Genomic DNA, 18,156 nt, shown 5'->3' with positions numbered 1-18,156 from the left:
CAACTACATTTCCCAGCAGGCCGTGTGGCGCGCTGGCGCAGAGAAGCCGGGCCCCAAGGAGCGGTAACCGTAGACAGTCGCGCGGAGTCCCTGAGCTCCTAGCAGAGTGTCGTGGCTCTGGGCAGGTTAGTGTCCGGCAGGCTGCAGGCTGAGCGGCCAGTCCACTTCCAGCGGAGCGGAGCCAAGGGCGGGAGCCGGGCCTCAGCATGGCCGCGAACGTAAGTGTTCAGTCCTACTCCCGTCCAGGTCCTCAGGGACCGCCGGGATCTGCCCGTCGTCCAGACCTCGGACCCTGGGTCTCGGACACAGGGCGGGGCGGAGGACGACTTGGAGCCGGACGGGACCCTCGGTACCGAGCCTGGCCGTCAAGATGGGAAGGTGACCCCGCCCGGAGCTGTGCAGCCTCGACAGCCGGGATTGTGCGCGCCAGGGACAGGGAGCCTCTTCCCTGGGTTTGCGAGCCGGGGCCGCATCCCACTACCGCCTTCCTGCGCGGACGTGGAGAGGCCCTGGCCGATAGGGGTCCTCAGGACCGTTGACCTCTTCCCCTGCCCCGCCCTTCCATTTCTCTATTTGAGAGCCGGGAGTGGTGGTGCATGCCTGCAGTCTCAGGAGGCTGAACCAGGAGGGTCGCTGCGAGTTCGAAGCTAGCCTGGGCTACAGAGTGAGACCGACCCTGTGGAAAAAAAAAAAAAGAAAGAAAGAAACTTTCTATTGAGAGCCAATATTCATGAACAAGACCAGCAGCACCGCCTCACAGGGCACTGGGTGTGGGAGAAGCTGGTGACTCACCGGCCTCCCCTGAAAGTGCTACTAGAGACAGCTTGGGAGCTGCCAGCCCCAGCCATGCCCTCCTCTTTTTTGGTGCAGTGTCCTGATGCCCTCCCCTACCTCCTACACCCTCTTTCCAGGCCCCTGTGTCCCTGTGCCTCCTTTGCCCCCCCCCACCACCACCTCTTGAGAGTCAGGGTGTGTGTCACTTGCCGCCCCAGCCAGCTCTGCCCTTGAACGCTGCACCTGGAAGGCTTTGGAGGTTGTCCCTAAGACAGAAGTCAGTAGCCCTGTGTGCCCACATTGTCACCACCTGTATTTCACTCCCGGCCAGCTCAGCATGGCAGGCAGGGTGCCAGCGAGGGCAGCTTTGGCGTCAGGCAGGTACTTATTTCTTGGGGTCAAAGAGGGATCCTCCCCAGCTAGAAACCTGTGGTTTTTGGGTGTGCTGGGATCTGAGTCCTCGAGGAGGAGCACAGCCAGGGTGTTTATCCTCTGTTGCTAGGCCTTCTTTACTGGTCCTGCAGCCATTTATGGACCCACCGAGGCAGGTGAGGAAGAATGACCCAGCGATAGTGAGATGGCACAGGGAGACAGGAGAACTCAGTATAGCAGCAGCTGTTCTGTGGTGAATGCGTTTTTACTACTCCCTCTCCTGGGTGGAAACAGGACCAGAGAGGTGGAGCGACTTACCCAGGCTTACACAGCAAGTAACTGGCACATCAGGGCTTCTGGCCCAGGTCTGTCCATTTCCAGGCCCTCTGTGTTGCGCTGTTCCCACTCCTCATTGCTCATGGCTTGTTGGCCCTGAGTGCTAGATGTGCAAGGGTGGGTGTTACGGGGAGATGGATTTGCGTTATGAGTATTCATTCTCCATGATTCTCCAGGACCTTCTGGGTTTACTGGGGATTTAGTTCTGAACATGAGCGGGATGTGCCATGTCACAGCCCACACAGGCCTCACTTCAGGGACATCCTCCTTTCCAGGCGCCTGAGCCCATCCTGGGCGCTGGCTGAGGGGACAGAAGGAGGGTGTGTCTCCTGTCCCTGTCACTGCCTGCAGCTGGTCGAGGCTCAGTAGATAAGGAGGATGGTGTGGAGCGGAGGGTGGACAGGTGCTTGGCTCTGCCCGGGGCTGTGCGCTGGATGTGCCATCTGTGACCTGGGATTCCCTGTGACATGTCTGGGCATGATCACCATCATCATTAGGATGGTCGGATGCCGCCCTAGCGGTTCCAGCTGGCGTGGAAAGTCAGTCTCTGAGTGCGGAGGACACCTGCTTCTCATGGGCCCGGGGTGATGGGGTTCAGGAACAGTCAGGATGTGGCTACTGCTTTTCCCAGAGACTGACTGAAGTCTCCCCTCTGCCTGCCAGCGCCCCCACCAGGGCCAGGCAGGGCCTGGTTCCCCGCACCTTCTGGGAGCCGCTTTGCATCCCTGTGACCCACGACCTGGCTGACCCCCATGGTGCCCAGTGTGCCCCTCACTCAGCTGCCTGAGATTGGTCCTGTGTGCTGACCACCCAGTCGGACTGTGAGGAAGCAGAGGGCATGGCAGGTGCAGATCGTGTGCCCAGGCTGTGGCTGCCATGTGACAGACCCTGCTTGGTGATGGCTCTCCACCAGCAGCGACACACTCCTTACTGGGGACATATCTGCTCTCCCCACCTTTGGTTAAGGCCCTCAGGGCATTGTCCAGGCCTAGTCCAATGTCAGGTCCACATCAGGTCTGCTTCCTCATCTCCCGGCCAGGCTCCTCTCCCTGCTCCCCTCTGTCATGCACTGCCCACTGGGAATCTGAGCCCTACCCTGCCCTCCCCCAGTGACCCTGTCTGAGACACCCCACTGGAGGGGACCCTGGTGCCAAGCCCACCTCTCACGGACACTCAGCAGGACTCCCTGGTGTCATCTGTGGCTGTGACCTCTCTGTACAATAGTTTGGCACCTTCTTAAAAAGTTGAGCATCAGGCTGGGAATTTAGCTCAGTGGTTCCACCGCCTGCCTTGCAAGCACAAGGTCCTGAGTTCGATCCCTGGTACCAAAAAAAAAAAAAAAATTGAGCATGTATTTTGCAGCAATCTGGCAGTTCCACTCCTTAGTTGTCCCTTGGTGTCCATGGGGCTTGTGTTCCAGGTGCCCGGGGACACTCAGAACATCGCCAGAACCGATCAGACCGTGCCATGCATCATATTCATGCATTTTCACTATACATATTGAAACAACTAAGATAGTATAACTAAAACAGCAAAACTCAGCCTATTCTTTTTTTTTTTTTTTTTTGGTACTGGGGATCGAACTCAAGTCCTAGCGCTTTCGAGGCAGACAGCGGAACCACTGAGCTAAATCCCCAGCCCTTATTCTTGTTTGTGTGTGTGTGTGTTCTTTGTTCTTTTGAGACAGTCTAACCATGTAGTTCAGGGTGGCCTTGAACTCACTGTGTAGCCCAGGCTGGCCTCGAACTCAAAATCCATCCTGCTGGCTCAGCCTCCCAACTCCTGGGATTACAGGCGTGCACCACCATACCTGGCTTCAGCCTATTTTTAAAAGCTAATTTCCATTCTATTTTTAATGTTTTTCTCTCAGTATTCTACCACAGGTACCAGGAGAGAACATGTCAAAATTACATCAGACCCCCAGCCAGGCTTCCTGGAGCGGCTGAGCGAAACCTCAGGGGGCATGTGTGTGGGGCTCATGACCTTCCTGCTCTCTTTCTATTTAATTTTTACCAATGAGGTAAGATGTCAGTCCCCCTATACAGAGTGAAGGTCCCTATAGCATCAGGGAGCTATGAATCCAGTCTGGATTTGCAACTAAAGGGCCTAGATTTTACACAAGGGAAAGGACACTGAATTTGAGCAGAATTTTGTTCTGTTGTGATCTCTCTCATGACTGCCATAATCAAGAGCAGGAATGGGTTAGTGTACACACCTAGCCTGCTTTAGGCATGGTTGGATCTGAGCTCATGTCCGGGTAACCTAGAGATCCTAGAGAATGAGAAGCATCTTTCTAAACCGAGTTGTCAGAGTTACAGAGAGCTTAGTGCCTAGTTTGAGTCTCGGTTCCCTGAGCCAATCCCTGTGACCAGGGGACATGTATCTGGTGGGCAAGGCCTGCAGTTGGGAGTAGGGAAGAGCAGGCCAAGGGATGAAGGGAAGGGTCAGGGTGGTCAGCAGCCCCAGCTGAACAGTCACTGCTAGGGGCTGGACAGGCAGGAATCCTAGGTTCCGGTCCTGAGTACACCCTTGCTGCACTGCAGTTTCCCAGCAGTAAAGTGGGGTGACGGGTCTCAGTGCTCTCCAAGTCCCATCCTGCCCTGTCTCTGAGTTGTGAATCTGCCCCCACTCAGGGCCGTGCACTGAAGACAGCGACCTCTCTGGTGGAGGGGCTGTCGCTGGTGGTGTCCCCAGATAGCATCCACAGCGTGGCCCCTGAGAACGAGGGCAGACTGGTGCACATTATCGGGGCGCTTCGGACATCCAAGGTAGGCATGGCAGTGCTGGCAGCCGCTGGGGCTTGGGTTGGGCGGCCTTGTGGCCTCTCACTGCTCATCTCTGTGTTGGGAAGCTGGGGACGACAGGGTTGACACTTGGGTGGCCACTGTGAGGGCTGAATGGGATTAGATTGCACACCTGTGCATTGCACCCGGTGTGTGGTGAGCCTTTCTCCCAACAGGTGCTCTCTTGGGAGCAGTGTGGCAGGGCCTGGGGGGACTTGGACACTGTCGAGCTCCTGTTGGCCTGCTCCTGGGCCCTGCACCCGGTCTTTCTTTGAGGTCACTGTGTTAGGTGCTAGGAATCCAGGGCAGGCAGCCTCGCTTGGCTCTCCCCCTGGAAGTAGCTCTAAGACTCTTCATTCTTGTCTCCTTCTCTTTATATCTGGCCCAGTCTGACTTTCCCGAGCGGGGGGTTCTGGACCCCCAACAGCCTTGTCTTGACTTTTGTGTTCTGTTGGATTCTTTGCAAAGCTCTTGTCTGACCCAAACTATGGGGTGCATCTTCCGGCGGTGAAGCTGCGGAGGCATGTTGAGATGTACCAGTGGGTGGAGACCGAGGAGTCCAGGTGAGACAGGCACTGGAAGCGGAAGTCAACATGGGAAAGGAGGAGCGGTGTTGGGGTGATCTTGTCATTGGAATTCAGAGCACAGAATCTTGCTGTCAAATGTCCAGTTCTTCCAAAGTTCACAGCCAGTGATTTTAAATTGGGAGGTGACAAAAATCCAATGCAGAATAGCAGAGTCGCTCAGAGAAAGGGGGATTTGTCTACTCCCTCTAGAGCTGCGCAAGCCTGAGGCATGGCTGGGTCCAGGCCTCAGACAGTGTCATCCGGACCAGTGTGTCCTCCACTGCCATTGCTCCCAGAGCCGGAAGGGTGGCTTCCTTATGTCCTATTCCTGGTACCCGGGGTGGGCACCTGAAGCCTGGGACTGGATGGGTGTGGCAGGGAGCCGAGAAAAGGCAGCTTTGGGCTCCCCAGGGCCTTCCTGGCACACAGGGTGTGGGTGACTCAAGCCCAGAGTCCTGGACTGTGTGGATGTCACCTCAGGTTGAGAAAGGGCAGAGCAGCTCTGTGTGGGAGAGAGCGCCTGGATCTGCTCCTGACCTGTGTGGGGACTTGGGCTCCTCCGCCCTGGGGTAGCTTCTGTCTAGAGCCACCTCTGTGAGCCAGGCCAACATAGCGCTGTCTGTGCCCCAACTGCAGGGAGTACAGCGAGGACGGACAGGTGAAGAAGGAGACGCGGTACTCCTACAGTGAGTACGCCCTGTGGGCACATGCCCCACTTGAGAGGCTGTGGGATGGCTGTGGTACCAGGGCAGATTCCCCAGGCACTGCCCTGCCCCCAGGCTGCCCACCCAGCCACACATGCCTCAGCGCTGAGCTGTCCTCTCCTCACAGATACCGAGTGGCGATCAGACATTGTCAACAGCAGGAACTTCGATAGGGAGATTGGCCATAAAAACCCCAGGTGTGTGAGGGCCTTGCCTGCTGCTGGCTGGTCCCCATCCTCCCTGTCCACATCTGAGTACGGGACTGAGTTAGCTCTCCCTCCCAGGGGATGGTATGGGGCACAGCTTTGAGACCAAGCCCTGTGCTGGGCACTGTAAACAGAAACTGACCTGACCCTTGCCAACCCCAGATAAGGTCCACTCAACAAAGCTGCCAACTCAAGGTATGGGCAGAGGCCGGGGGGCGGGGGGTGGCTTCACATGTACCATGGTGGGCAAGCATTCTGCTGCCAGTCTGATGGGAGGACGACCAGGGAGGGCTTCCTAGAGGCAGGAGACTTCTGGCCTGGGCCTACTCAGGATGTCAGCAGAGTGCTAGTGAGCCCACCCATGTTCGACAGTGGTCAGGTTCGGCTGCATCCAGGGCCAGAAGGGGCCATGAGGGGTATCAGGTCCATGAGAGATCCATCTGGGGGCTAGTGGTGTGGGACAGGCTGTCAGATGTGGGCAGGAGGGTCTGAAGCACTGGGGCACAGGGACAGAGTGAGGGGCTCAGGAGCCTCAGGGTAGGGTCCTGACTGAGGCCACTTCCCTCCTACAGTGCCATGGCGGTGGAGTCCTTCACGGCCATGGCCCCCTTTGTCCAGATTGGCAGGTTTTTCCTCTCGTCAGGTAAGCTGGGCTGGCACTTGGCCTGCGCTGTGGTATGTGAGCCCTGGATTCATCCTTGAGCTCCTTCGGGGAGCCCACTCATATCCGGCCCTGTGCAGAGAAGCCCCCAGGGACAGGGCAATCCCTCAGTCACTGTGACCCTGGGACTGAACACATCCGTGGGGAGGGAGGAGGCGGGGGCTGGGCTGGCCTGGCCACCCCGTGGCCTCTGATGCTTGGAGATGCTGCCTGCCACCACGTCCTACCCCCTGGGAGCCCCCAGCCCAGGGGGGCAGTGAGGGCCGTGATCTGAGGGGAAGGGCAGGGGACCAAGGCCATGCCCAGACGGTCAGGCATGGGACACAGGGACGCCCTGGAAGGGGGACACCTAGTGGGAGAGCCCCATGGCCAAACCCCTTGGACAGGTGGGAAGGTGCGTGGCTGCAGGTCTGCGGATTGGGGGATCACACGGGGGCCCATGGTTCTGAGCATGCCACTTCCCTCAGGCCTCATAGAAAAAATCAACAACTTCAAGCCACTCAGCCTGTCCAAGCTGGAGGACCCCCAGGTGGACATCATCCGCCGAGGGGACTTTTTCTACCACAGTGAAAACCCCAAGTACCCAGAGGTATGGGAGGGCCCCCCACGCCCGGCCACGCCTGTGCTGCTGCAGCAGCCAGCTGACTGGGACAGAGGCCTCCTGGGCCGCAGTGGGCAAGATGGAGGCAGGGCAAGGATGAGTGCGGGGCTGTGGCCAGGGCAGCACGTCCGCCTCACTGTGCCATCCCTCTGCACCCCAGGTGGGAGACCTGCGCGTCTGCTTTTCCTACGCAGGACTGAGCAGTGACGACCCTGACCTGGGCCCAGCCCACGTGGTAACCTGGCTTCCCCGGGTGGCACTGAGTCAGCCAGGGCTCCCGGTGTCTGGGAAAGGGCTGACCACTGAGGGCTCCCTGTGGAGGGACAGCCACCACGTGCAGTCTGCCTGCTCCCGCGAGCCCAGAAGCCAGCCCTAGACCCCAGGCTCGGCGTGGTTCTTCCTCTTAATGAGTCCTCCCGAAGGAGATGGGTCTTCGGGCTCTTCACTGGTTCCCTGGGTGGCATGGACCTGGGGGAGAGATGCCACCCTCTGAGCACCCCTCAGTTCTGACACGCCTTCCCTGGCCAGGTCACAGTGATTGCCCGGCAGCGGGGTGACCAGCTTGTCCCTTACTCTACCCGGTCGGGGGAGACCTTGCTGCTCTTGCACCATGGGGACTTCTCGGCAGAGGTGAGTTGCACTGCTTGCCTTCCTCCTGAGCCCCGACCAGGAGAGGTGACAGCCATGCCGCGCAGAGGGAGAAGGAAGGGGAGGGAAGGAGTGCCACTGGACAGCAGCCTGCATACGGGTCCCTTTCCTGCCACACCACACCCAGCACTGAGGAGGGGATGCAAAGCCTCTCTCCGATAGGCTCTGTCCTTAACACAATCTCACTGCAGGATTCCCATCCAGAGGGTGGCAGGGGCCAGGCACCAGCACAGGGCAGGGTCTGCTGTCACCTCCCTCCCATGACTGGACACTCAGCTGCTGCCTGTCATCATCCCCGTTGGCCTCCCAGTCTGTGCCCCTGCTGTTCCCTGTACCTGGCCAGGATGGGCTGTGCCCAGTCAACAGCCTCCGTCACTCAGAGACTTGTGAATGGGAGGAGGTCCGGTTGGGCCTGGTCTCTCTCCCGCCGAGTCCCTGGCTTCCTGCCTCCTGGGTGGAGTCCCGGGACCCAGCCCCTCCTGAGACAGGTTTGGGGCCTGTGGCTGAGGGAAGGTGGCAGCCTGGGACGGGCACGTGGTCATGCTGTGGGCCTCAGGCTGCCTAGTAGTGGCAGCCCCTGTGCCCACACCCTGCCAGCCACCCAGCCCCACACGCAGGAGAGATCTGGGTGCCCTGACTCCAGCACAGCACAGCACAGCACAGGGCGAGAGGAGCCACGGCTGCCCAGGGTCCCTTAGCCCTCCGTAGGTCCCTCTGAACCTGTCCCAATTGTAGAGCTTTACTGTGGTTATTGTCATCATTCCCACCTTAGCTGTCTGCTGTGGAGTGTTCACCCCTTCACTCAGCAAGTGTGCACTGGGCATAGGGATGTCAGGCGGGGTCCCCTTCCAGAACCTAGAGTTCACTCCTTGTGGTGGGAATGCATACACGCTTTGTTCTCTCAGAGCCTTGGTTGCCCCCTGCTCAAATGGGAATGTGCTCCAACCTCACTGAGTTATTCTGAGGATTATGTGTTTAAAGGACATGTAAAACCCATAGAGTAGGGGCCAGGCATGTGGCTCAGTGATGCCACACCTGCCTGGCAAGCGCAAGGTCCTGAGTTCGATTCCCAGCACCACAAACAAAAACAATAAACCTCATAGGGCAGTGAAAGGTAACTATTTAGCAGGGAGAGCTGTACGTTTTTATTGTAATGGGTGTAGATCTTGGCAGGTGGGGGCACTGGTTAAGACAGGGCAGGGGTGTCGAACCTATGGGATGTGTGCCACCATGGGCTGTTCGTATCATTGAATGCTCTAAAAGGCTCGGCATCACTGGACTGGGGTGTCGGGGAAGCTCCAAGGAAACAATGTTCCAGCTGAGATGGAGGAACATGCCACAGCTGGCAGGGCCATGCACAGGTACAGATGCCCAGCAGTGGCAGGACCCTTGGCCTTCTCAAGACAGATGGCCACTGGGGCCAGGTTCAGGCAGCAGGTCAGAGAGGCAGCAGTGTGACCATCCAGGAAGCCCATGTTGTGGTCCCTGAGGCACAGCAATAGCATGGATTCTGGGTGGACAGCGTGATGGGCTTGGAGAATGTGGGCACTGAGGTGGCACTGGGTGCTGATGGGACTGGGAAGGGTGCATGGGGTGGGGGAGCCTGCCACAGCTGACCCAGGTTCCCACCTGTATGGCGGTGGGGCCTGGACCTGCTTGCTGAGCTGAAAGAGACTGCTACTCAGTACTGTGAGCCAGGTGTGCAAGATGCCCAGTGGGTTGCCTGAGAGGCAGTGGAGGTTCTGGGGTACAGGTCATGTGGACAGGAGCAGCCACAGCACTTAAACACTGAGAGGCTAGGAGGGTGTGGGACAGCAGTGGAGATGGAGAAGGGACGGCCAGGCAGCGGGAGGAGATAGTATCAGCCTGCAAGGACCTCATGGAAGGGGCACAGCTGCTAGTGAGGGCGCATCTCCTGGGGGCCATGGCCGGGCTTTGCCGAGGCTAGCACCTGCCCCAGAGAGCTCTCCTTCTGCACCCCTTCTCACTGTGCAGCAGCTGGCAGATGGAGGGACCTAGACAGGGCAGGGGGGGTTGCCCTTCTCTGACCTGTCCAGAAGGGGCCATGGCCCCGAGCTGGCACAGCCCCCACAACCCCTGCCCTGCCCACTGGGCACCTGATGTCCGTCTCCATACCTTACAGGAGGTGTTTCGCAGAGAACACAGGAGCAACTCCATGAAGACCTGGGGCCTGAGGGCGGCTGGCTGGCTGGCCATGTTCATGGGCCTCAACCTCATGACTCGGATCCTCTACACCCTGGGTAGGCATGGAAGTGGGGCTGGAGGGAACCTTACGGGCTGCCACCTGAACTGTGAGCTGTCCCAGCCTGAGGGCCACTCCCTGGGGCAGAGACTGGGCATCTGCCCCTCTGTGATGAGTGAATGGGGGAAGCCAGCATGGTAGAGAGGGCCCCCCTCCGTCCGTGTGTCCCCTTGCTCCCTCCTTCCTTCTTCCTCAGCTGAGCAGCCATAGGGAGGAGGCTGTACCCTGTGGAGTGAACTGGACTTAGCAGATCTGTCTTGTCAGGCTCTGGGTGCTTCACAGTCCCTCCCCCAGCTTCACGGTCTCTCTCCAGTTCCAGGCTTCCTCTACATGGCTGCACTGTGCTCAGACTGCAGGGAGGGCTTGGCCATGGGAGCAGAGACAGGCTGGAGCCTCAGTCCTAGTCGTGTCTCAGGCCCTCCCTAGATCTGGCCATCTATGCCCTAGTTCTTCCCAGCGTGAGACCAGCCTGCAGGGCCGAAGGAAGTCGCAGCAGGAGGTGCACACACCCTGCTCTGTCCTTGATGAGCACCACGTACCACTCACTGCAGCTGGTACGAAGCAGTGAGCAGGACGGATGAGGCCGTGCAGGAGAGGCTGTTTAGGTCTACGTGGCTCTCCCACATCTCTCCCTGGGGTGGGCAGAGTAGGCAGCTTGAGGCCTTCAGCCACACTGTGCAGGGCCAGGGCTCTTCCTTCCCCCAGGGCTCTGGAGTCTGCTCAAGGCTGCCCACCTCCACCGCAGTCCCCCTCTCTTCCCCTTACCCAGAGCCAGGAAGTGGGAACCACCCACAGGGTGTGAAGCACAATGGCCTGGGAGCCTCATCCCCCTCTCTTCCCGCAGTGGACTGGTTTCCCATCTTCCGAGACCTGGTCAACATCGGCCTGAAAGCCTTTGCCTTCTGCATGGCCACCTCACTGACCCTACTGACAGTGGCCGCCGGTTGGCTCTTCTACCGGCCCTGGTGGGCACTCCTCTTCGGCTGCCTGGCCCTGGTGCCCATCCTCATTGCCCGGACACGGGTGCCTGCCAAAAAGCTGGAGTGAGGGAAGCCCTGGTGTCTACCTGCCCCCTGTGGGAGCCTCGGGGCCCAGGTCGCCCCACACCAGCTCCATCCCTGAACCTCAGGGGCAGACTTGGATTCTTGGATTCTGCTCCCACTGCTCTTCCAAGGGGCATACCCGGCAGTATGCCCATTGGGCTTGGGGTTCACAGGTTTGCCTCTCCTCTTTTCTTGCTGTAAGCAGCTTGGTGAGCATGGCAGCTCAAGGGTGGTGACCCGATAAGCTGGGTGCAGCAATGACACTCCAGTGACCTGCTGACAGCAGGGGTAGCCTCGTCACTCTGCACTTCTCAAGTGCCATGACTGCACAATCCTGTCACATCCTCGAGCCCAGAGGACAGCCTTCAGGGGCACCAGACACACTAAGCGCTCGCCTGGGGTGCAGGTGTGCCCAGACCAGGTCTGTGCATAAAATGCAATCGGGTACTTAACAGTCACTCCAGATGTCACACTGAACAGAAAAGCATGTCTGCTGGCTTTACATCCCTGCAGTCTGGCAGGGCAGGGTCCTTTCATCGGGTGAGACCTCCAAAGCCTTATTTCCTTTTTCCTTTGTTATTTCACTTCTATCCCAAGTCATCAAAGGCCTAAAAAAAGACTAAACCTCCTGAACAGTGGACCTGTTATAGATGACAGCCTTGAGTCTGTCGGTTGAGATTAATTCAGAGCACAGGAAGCTGCTGAACTGGGTGTGACTCAGCTGAAGTGAAAGTGTGGTACAAAGCTTTGAGCGGCTTTTGCAACAAAGTGTCAGCAAAGGGATTCACTTTTCCTGCTCCTGACAATGGTTTGAGCTTGTAGTCAGCCATCACAGGAAGGGGCTGGAAGCTCTGTACCAAGTTCGCTCCTCTGTGCTGACCCAGCCAGTCACATCTGAGAGCAAGAGGGCAAGGGTTGGTGCAGGAAGCCATCTGCCTTACGTGCCTTTCATCCTGGGAGCGCCGGGCTTCAACTGGCTGCTTCTGCATGATTCTTTTGGGTGTTTAGCATCCATCGCTTGACTTGTCCTAAATAAAACTAACCCACACTCAAGTCACAGTTCCCAAGCTTTTCAGCTCCCTCTTAAGGTTGTTAACCTTGATGGTTTAACCATATGTTTTACAGTCTGTCTTGTATGCTAGTGAGCTGTTTTGCCCTTGCCGGGAGTGGTTGCTTGGGCAAGTGCTTGGTAGCTTCCCCAGGAGGAGAACCTCTAAGGGTGGTGCTCTGTAGAACTCTCCCCCTGTCCCACTGTCTGCACTGTGCACAGGGATTCTTCACGTTACAGCCAGCACCTGAGGGGAGTTCTCTGGGCTTAGGACTGAAAGAGAAATATTGTCCACGACTGCTTAGCAAATCACTACTTTCAACACATGCTTTTGGGAAACAGGCAGTACAATTAGATGATGACTAAATATGAAGAAAATTTTTCTTATATGGATTTAAAGTGCCAATTTCAAAAGTGCAGCAAAAAAAGTGTTGAGTAATTTGAAGGTTTTGGGAAACCACAAGATTTGTATTTTTATCTTTGTATTTTTGTAAAAATGCAAAATAAATTTTCAGTATCTCTTGGTATGACTTTACCATTTTCCTGGTTTCGGTGGGCCGTCAATTTTATTAAGAAGTGTATGAATCTCTGTAACTCACTTCTAAGTTGCTCTGCAAGATTAAGACAGGTGTCAGTTTAACACCCGAGCACTCTGGGCACTGGGGAGCCTGCTGGTTGTGGCTGTTGACAGTGCATGACTCATGCTCCAGGCACCTTTAGAATGTGCTCGGAGATGCACGGGTGGAGGGGCAAGCTCTTGGCTGGCACAGACCTGAGTTTCAAGCCCCACATTGGTCAGTTTGGCTCATGATGTCTGGCAAATTGGAGATCTCTGGGCCTGTTTCCTCATCTGTAAACTGGGGACAGTACCTACCTCATGAGGTTGTGAAGACTAAAGATTAAGCCCGTAAAATGCCTGACACGTGGCACTTCCACTCCTTTTGCTTTAGTGGTCAGGAAGTAGGGGCTGCTGCTATCCACCCTGATGCCAGCAGTTAAATCACTTGCTTTAGCTACAAGTGTGGGAGAACTTTCTAAAGCCTACTCCTAAGTTTCTCAAGACAGACCTACTTCATTTCATCTCCATAATGCCTCCCAGAAGCTGACCTTGCCTGAAGAGGTTATTTCTAGAGGTTATTTCTCCAGACTGGGCAGTAGCCTCATCTGAGAACAGAACACAAGCACCCACCCCTAGGAGGTGGCTCAGGCATGCTTGTGTGGAAATGCAGTCTCCATAGCAACCCGGCCTGTTTCCACCACACAGCCAGCAGTGCTCTCTGGCTGCTGAGTCACACCCAGGGTTTTGTTTGTCCCTTGGATAAAAGTGACTCAATGTTGTAGTTAAAGATGCCTCTCAAAGATTAACATCATCTTGCTTAAGAAAAAAAAAACTTCCAGGTGTGTATAATGAGCTCCTGGCCCATGTGAAAACAAAACCTCATCTTTTCTGTCAACATGCTCTTGTTGGTGTTCTTGGAAAAATCTGGAAAAAAACCCTCCATACGCCTAAGTAAAATAAATCAGATACATATGTTTGAGTGCCACATTGTTTGTCTGGCATGAGAAACCAAAAGTGGAAGTAAGGACTGAAATGTATAATAGATATTGGGAAATGGGAAGAAAGTGTTCAAATGGGAAGGGGAACAAGGAGGAGGGAAGGGGAACAGGGAGGAGGGAAGGAGAAAGGAAAGAAGGGATAAGAAAAAAAGTGAAAATAGAAGGAAAAATGGAAACAAAGCTTTTGTACACAGGGAAGGAGGGGAGAGGCCTTGGGGGGAAACGGGATAAAATAAAACTTATTTTAAAAAAAAAGGCCTGAGTTCGATCCCCGGTACCAAAAACAAAAGTAGAGGCAAGTCTTTAGATAAATGCTTTATTTTTTTCTCAAAATGTTATAAAAGTTATTTCTCTTGAGCACACAAGAGTTTTGTAAATGTATCCAGTAATGAATAAAATCTACTTGAACACTGATCCACTTTTACTAACATTTCTTTAATGCTCCATTACTGTTTTTCTTTTCTGTGTTTAGCTCTTTGTCCTAGTCGTCTGCCACAACAAAACGTGACTTTGGGAAACACATGATCTCAGGTTGCCTGTACTTTCTCACTTTCCCGTCTTCTACAAAGAGGCAGTGCGTGGTAGTAAGAACCTGACTCCGGGATGAAACGGCCTGTAGAGAAGGACCCTACGGCCCAAGAGAGGCTAGGGCACAGGGTCTGGTGGGTGTACCTCTACCTGCAAATTTCCTAGTGCTCTCTGTTAAAGAAAAACTGACCTCGTCTCCAAAGATGGGAAGAACAGGGCTCCCAGGGCAGTGTCCCCTGCTCAGAGGGCTTTGGTAAGCAGCCCTGGGGGAACCCACCTGCAGCGTGACCTCAGCCTGGCCTATGTCTGTCCACCTTCCGGAAGTAGGCACACAGGTCACAACTTCTCGAATGGGAACAAGTGGCTGGCAGACTCCTTCTTTGCCCTTCTGGTCTTCCTTGGCTTCTGCTCTTCCTCAGCTTCTCGGTTCTGAGGCCAAGAGGCAACCAGGACCCTGGCCGCCTCTGCTTGCGAGCTGGTCCCCTCCTCGTTGTCGGACAGCCCACCTCCTGCACCCGTGTGCGGAGCTGCTGCATCACTCTGGAGGGGCCAAGCAAGAGAGAGGCACAGTCACCAGGCAGCTCCTAGGACATGCCTTCAGGAAGCTGCAAAGTTCCCAACCACTGCCACCGGTGCTTTCCCTGTGACCTCAAGTGTAGACACAGTGGTTATGTCTGGGACTGCCCAGACACATAGTGCCAAAGGAGCTGAGGCAGCACCCCTGAAGGCAGGGACAGCTGGGTAGGGTCACAGCAGGTGGCAGCCAGAAGCCCATGAGACATAAAGCCAGACTCGGGGTTCCAGTGAAGAACAGGACAAATACTTCCTAAGGGTAGACAGAGTGGGTTGAGGTGGGGCCAGAACATCGCAGGGCACTTCTGCTGGGTTCCACGTCACTGCCTTGGGACCTGCCTGTCCCAGCGATCCCTTGAGGGCTGTCACATTCATACCCGTGTGTGCAGCCTGGCCTGCCACATACAGGCGCTGTGAGAAGTGACCTGAATAGGGACACAAGGCCTGAGGGTGGCTGCAGGCACAGGGAGCCCAGAGCTAAGAGTGAAGCTGTCTATGCCGCGCTGTCAGCAGGACCTGGGCAGTGACTGTCCCAGGCCTGTTCCTCTGCAAAGGCTGCACACTGACCTGGGCACTGTAGCGCATTCGCAGCCTCTCCCTGATGAGCAGTCCCCGGGCCAGCAGCTTCCAGTTCCCCAGGGCCCGCTTCTCACGTCTCTGCAGCAGGAAGTATCAGGATAGAGCCCAAGAATGTGTACAGACAGCCATGCAGATTCAGTTGGGAAGATGCGGTCTCAGTCACACCACATCGCATTTTTTTAAAAATGGTGTGATTCAGATAATACTTGAAAGCCACCAATATAAAACCTATTTTTAGTGGATGGGGTCAACTAGGACCTGGACTGAAGGAGAGAGCAGGGGCTGCAGTCCCCGGAGTGGAGGCCCAGGCCGGCAGGCGACAGTGACCATGGAGGGGTGGGGCTGTCCAGGAGGCCAGGGTGGGGGGTTTGGAGAGACTGCAGGGCACATGGCCTCTGCCTCCTCGTCTCCCTGGTGTAAGAGTTCTCAGGGAGGGAAGAGCATTCCTGGGTCCTCCCAACCAGTCCTCCTCCTCTCCCTGGTCATACACCAGCCCTATCCTCCCGACTGCTCCCCCCCACTCACCTCCTTCTCCTTCTTCTCAATGAGGGCCTGCTCATTCTCCCAGGCAGTGAGGAGCACATCTCTGAATTCCTCGCAGACAACATAGCCATTGGTTCTGTGGGCCATGACAGGATGACCTCAGCAGAGCCTGCTGCCTGCCTGTCTAACCCTCCCCTCCTTGGGACAGGGGACCCTTCTGAGCACTCGGTGCCCTCATGGGTGTACTGGGCAGACCGAGGACAGCCAACCTGGCAGGACCAGGCTTAGGGGGCCAATACCACCTCTCCCCCGCATCTTGCCTGAGAGCCAGACAGGCCTCATCTGCAGCACTGCCCCACAGGACAGAACTTAGAAACCAGGAAAGACACGGTCCCTGCTTTGGTCACCACCTGTGACCACCTAAGGAAGAATTTGCATCCAGCGTTCCTAGGGCATTGGCTTCACTACTGTTACGACTCTGGATGGGAGCCAGGGTTGGTCAAGGGCTACAGCTGCCTTTACTTCTTAGAAGCCTGTTTTCAGGTCAGGAGCCCCCGGCCCCAGCCCTCACGCACACAGCATGGCAGTAGCCACCATGGAAGTCGAAGCCTGTGACGGCCGGGGCACAGTCAATGTCCAGCTTGCGGGCCACGCGATGCAGATTGGGCAGGTGCAGCTGCACACAGCCGACGGGCATCATGCTAGGCAGGAAAAGGTACACGTTCCCAAACTCGTTCCGTGGCACCTGGGAGGGACAGTGGGATGTGGCCAGCTGTGCAGAGTGGGCCCGGTCCCCACCCCTCTGACGTGTCCTACCTTCCCATCCACAGCCACAGGGGGCTGGTACTCCTCAGTCTGCCAGTGGCCAAACAGGCCCAGGTCATTCTGGTCCCGCAGCTGGGGGTCAGCGAGCCGGGCTTTGCGGGCGCGGTTGGAGTAGCCTTTCACCATCTGCCCAAGTACACCGAAGCCACGGTTCACTAGGAGGGTCTGGGTCCCGACACCCATTGTCACCAGACCTGATCACCTCACTCAACCCTGGTGACATGTGAGAGGGGCGGCACTTGCCCACTATGGTCTCTAGCACTGGCCAACAGACACTGACAGAGTGCTGTTTTCAACAAACCAACAGGTCAGGTCAACCGCACAGGGTGAAGACCGCCCTGGAGTCACAGCCTGCATAGCAGGCATGCTCACTGCTGAGGGACAAGGGTGGATCAGCAGTCACACGCTCAAGGAATCAGGACCTGCACGTGACAGAGCCAGGATTCACAACCAGGAGCCACCTAGCTGTCCGACTGGAGAGCTGGTCTCTCCCACCAACCCCATACTGCTTGGGACCCCAGCTTGCTTCCCAGCAGATGTAGGGGTGAAGCCTGGTACCTGGGCCTGTTACAAGCTTCCTCCTCTGCAAGGGTCGGCAAGCTTTCCTGGTGAAGGGTGACATGGAAGCTCTGTCATAGTCTGCATTCTTTGCCTGTACAACCTTTTCACATTAGCCCACTCTGAGATCAGATCAGAGCCCTGGTGCAGGCAGGACCTGGCTGGGAGGGCCCTGTGACCTATTAGGTGGGGGAGCCAAATTCTGAGGAACCTCTCATCCACTGAGTGCCCCAGACACACCATGCCATGCCAGCTGAGTGACAGAAGAAGGTATGAGGAACATGGGGCAGACAGGGCCTGGCATGGAGAAGGCAGGTGCTCCAGCCTCACTAGTGCCCCATGTGGAGGATGCGTGTGGCCTGCAGTCTACAGGCTACAGCCGCAGGGCAGGCGCCCACAGGGCAGGCTGTGCAGGTGGTGTCAGAGAGATCAGAATAACTGCAGTACAGGGAACAGACATGCGGGGCAGGGGCTGTTATCTAAGTCAGAGGACAAGGCAGGAACCCGGACAAGGAGTCACAACAAAGGGTGGATCTGAGCGATGGGTTTATTCTGGAGCTGTCTGTGATGACAGCTGCAGGCACATGGGGCTTACTAGTGAGCAGCATGACCAGAGTGCACTGAGGGACTGATAGCCACATGCAGACAGGATCACAAGTATTTAATATGAGCAAACATATTTAAAATAACTCAGTCACCTTTTACAACACTTCCTAGACGCTGAGTCCTAACATTCAGAACTACACTAGCCTAGGTGACGAGATCTCTGCTCCTGAGTGTGGCGCCTGCTGCACAATGCAGAGTGGCTGGCGGGGATGTGGAGGAGTGAGAGTCTCAGGTGCAGGAGGCGGCACCACACACTTGGCAATGTCCCCCTCCCAGACTGAGGCCCTCTGCCCCCAACTCCCCAGTGCCACACAGCCCCAGAGGAGAGGACACATGTCTCTGGGACCAGTCACCACCCTGTGGCTTGACTGAGCCTAGTGTCCTGAGAAATAACTGCGGCACCACTAAAGTGTCTCATAGGCTGCTGACCTAACAGGCTGCA

General features: G+C 56.4%; 2 protein-coding genes across 6 annotated transcripts in view; one reads left to right on the top strand and one right to left on the bottom strand.

Moving 5' to 3' along the window:
• The first annotated feature begins 9 nt into the window (after window positions 1-9).
• On the top strand, window positions 10-12,532 carry Tmem43 (transmembrane protein 43). The gene is made up of 12 exons (XM_004870503.3): window positions 10-218; window positions 3,353-3,502; window positions 4,116-4,250; window positions 4,734-4,828; window positions 5,468-5,517; window positions 5,663-5,732; window positions 6,314-6,384; window positions 6,870-6,991; window positions 7,164-7,238; window positions 7,532-7,633; window positions 9,795-9,912; window positions 10,759-12,532. The coding sequence occupies exons 1-12, from the start codon at window positions 207-209 to the stop codon at window positions 10,959-10,961; spliced, it is 1,203 nt and encodes a 400-aa protein (XP_004870560.1). The 5' UTR covers window positions 10-206; the 3' UTR covers window positions 10,962-12,532.
• A 1,330-nt stretch (window positions 12,533-13,862) lies between these two features.
• Xpc (XPC complex subunit, DNA damage recognition and repair factor) overlaps window positions 13,863-18,156 on the bottom strand; it is a 28,535-nt gene continuing 24,241 nt past the window's right edge. For 4 of the 5 annotated variants that reach the window (XM_087196827.1, XM_087196826.1, XM_021248790.1 and 1 more), the window contains 5 exons: window positions 16,542-16,676; window positions 16,301-16,470; window positions 15,768-15,861; window positions 15,231-15,320; window positions 13,863-14,630 (listed from right to left, as the gene is read on the bottom strand). In XM_087196827.1, coding sequence (XP_087052953.1) covers window positions 14,427-14,630; window positions 15,231-15,320; window positions 15,768-15,861; window positions 16,301-16,470; window positions 16,542-16,676 — 693 coding nt within the window. In that variant the 3' untranslated portion in view covers window positions 13,863-14,426. The remainder of the gene's footprint in view (window positions 14,631-15,230; window positions 15,321-15,767; window positions 15,862-16,300; window positions 16,471-16,541; window positions 16,677-18,156) is intronic. The other variant, XR_015445674.1, reaches the window with a different exon arrangement.

This window comes from Heterocephalus glaber, unplaced genomic scaffold (genome assembly GCF_053883595.1).
Source record: "Heterocephalus glaber isolate CG9 unplaced genomic scaffold, H.glaber_assembly_v1.0 deba00001615, whole genome shotgun sequence".
Lineage (NCBI taxonomy): Eukaryota > Metazoa > Chordata > Mammalia > Rodentia > Bathyergidae > Heterocephalus > Heterocephalus glaber.
Note: the sequence above shows the minus strand (reverse complement) of the source record. Positions and strands in the feature narration are given on the sequence as shown.

Bases quoted from the DNA above. Each gene is read 5' to 3' on its own strand.
- Tmem43 (XM_004870503.3), top strand. The intron at 3,503-4,115 runs GTAAGATGTCAG...GCCCCCACTCAG, and splicing joins ATTTAATTTTTACCAATGAG to GGCCGTGCACTGAAGACAGC. The intron at 7,634-9,794 runs GTGAGTTGCACT...CATACCTTACAG, and splicing joins ATGGGGACTTCTCGGCAGAG to GAGGTGTTTCGCAGAGAACA.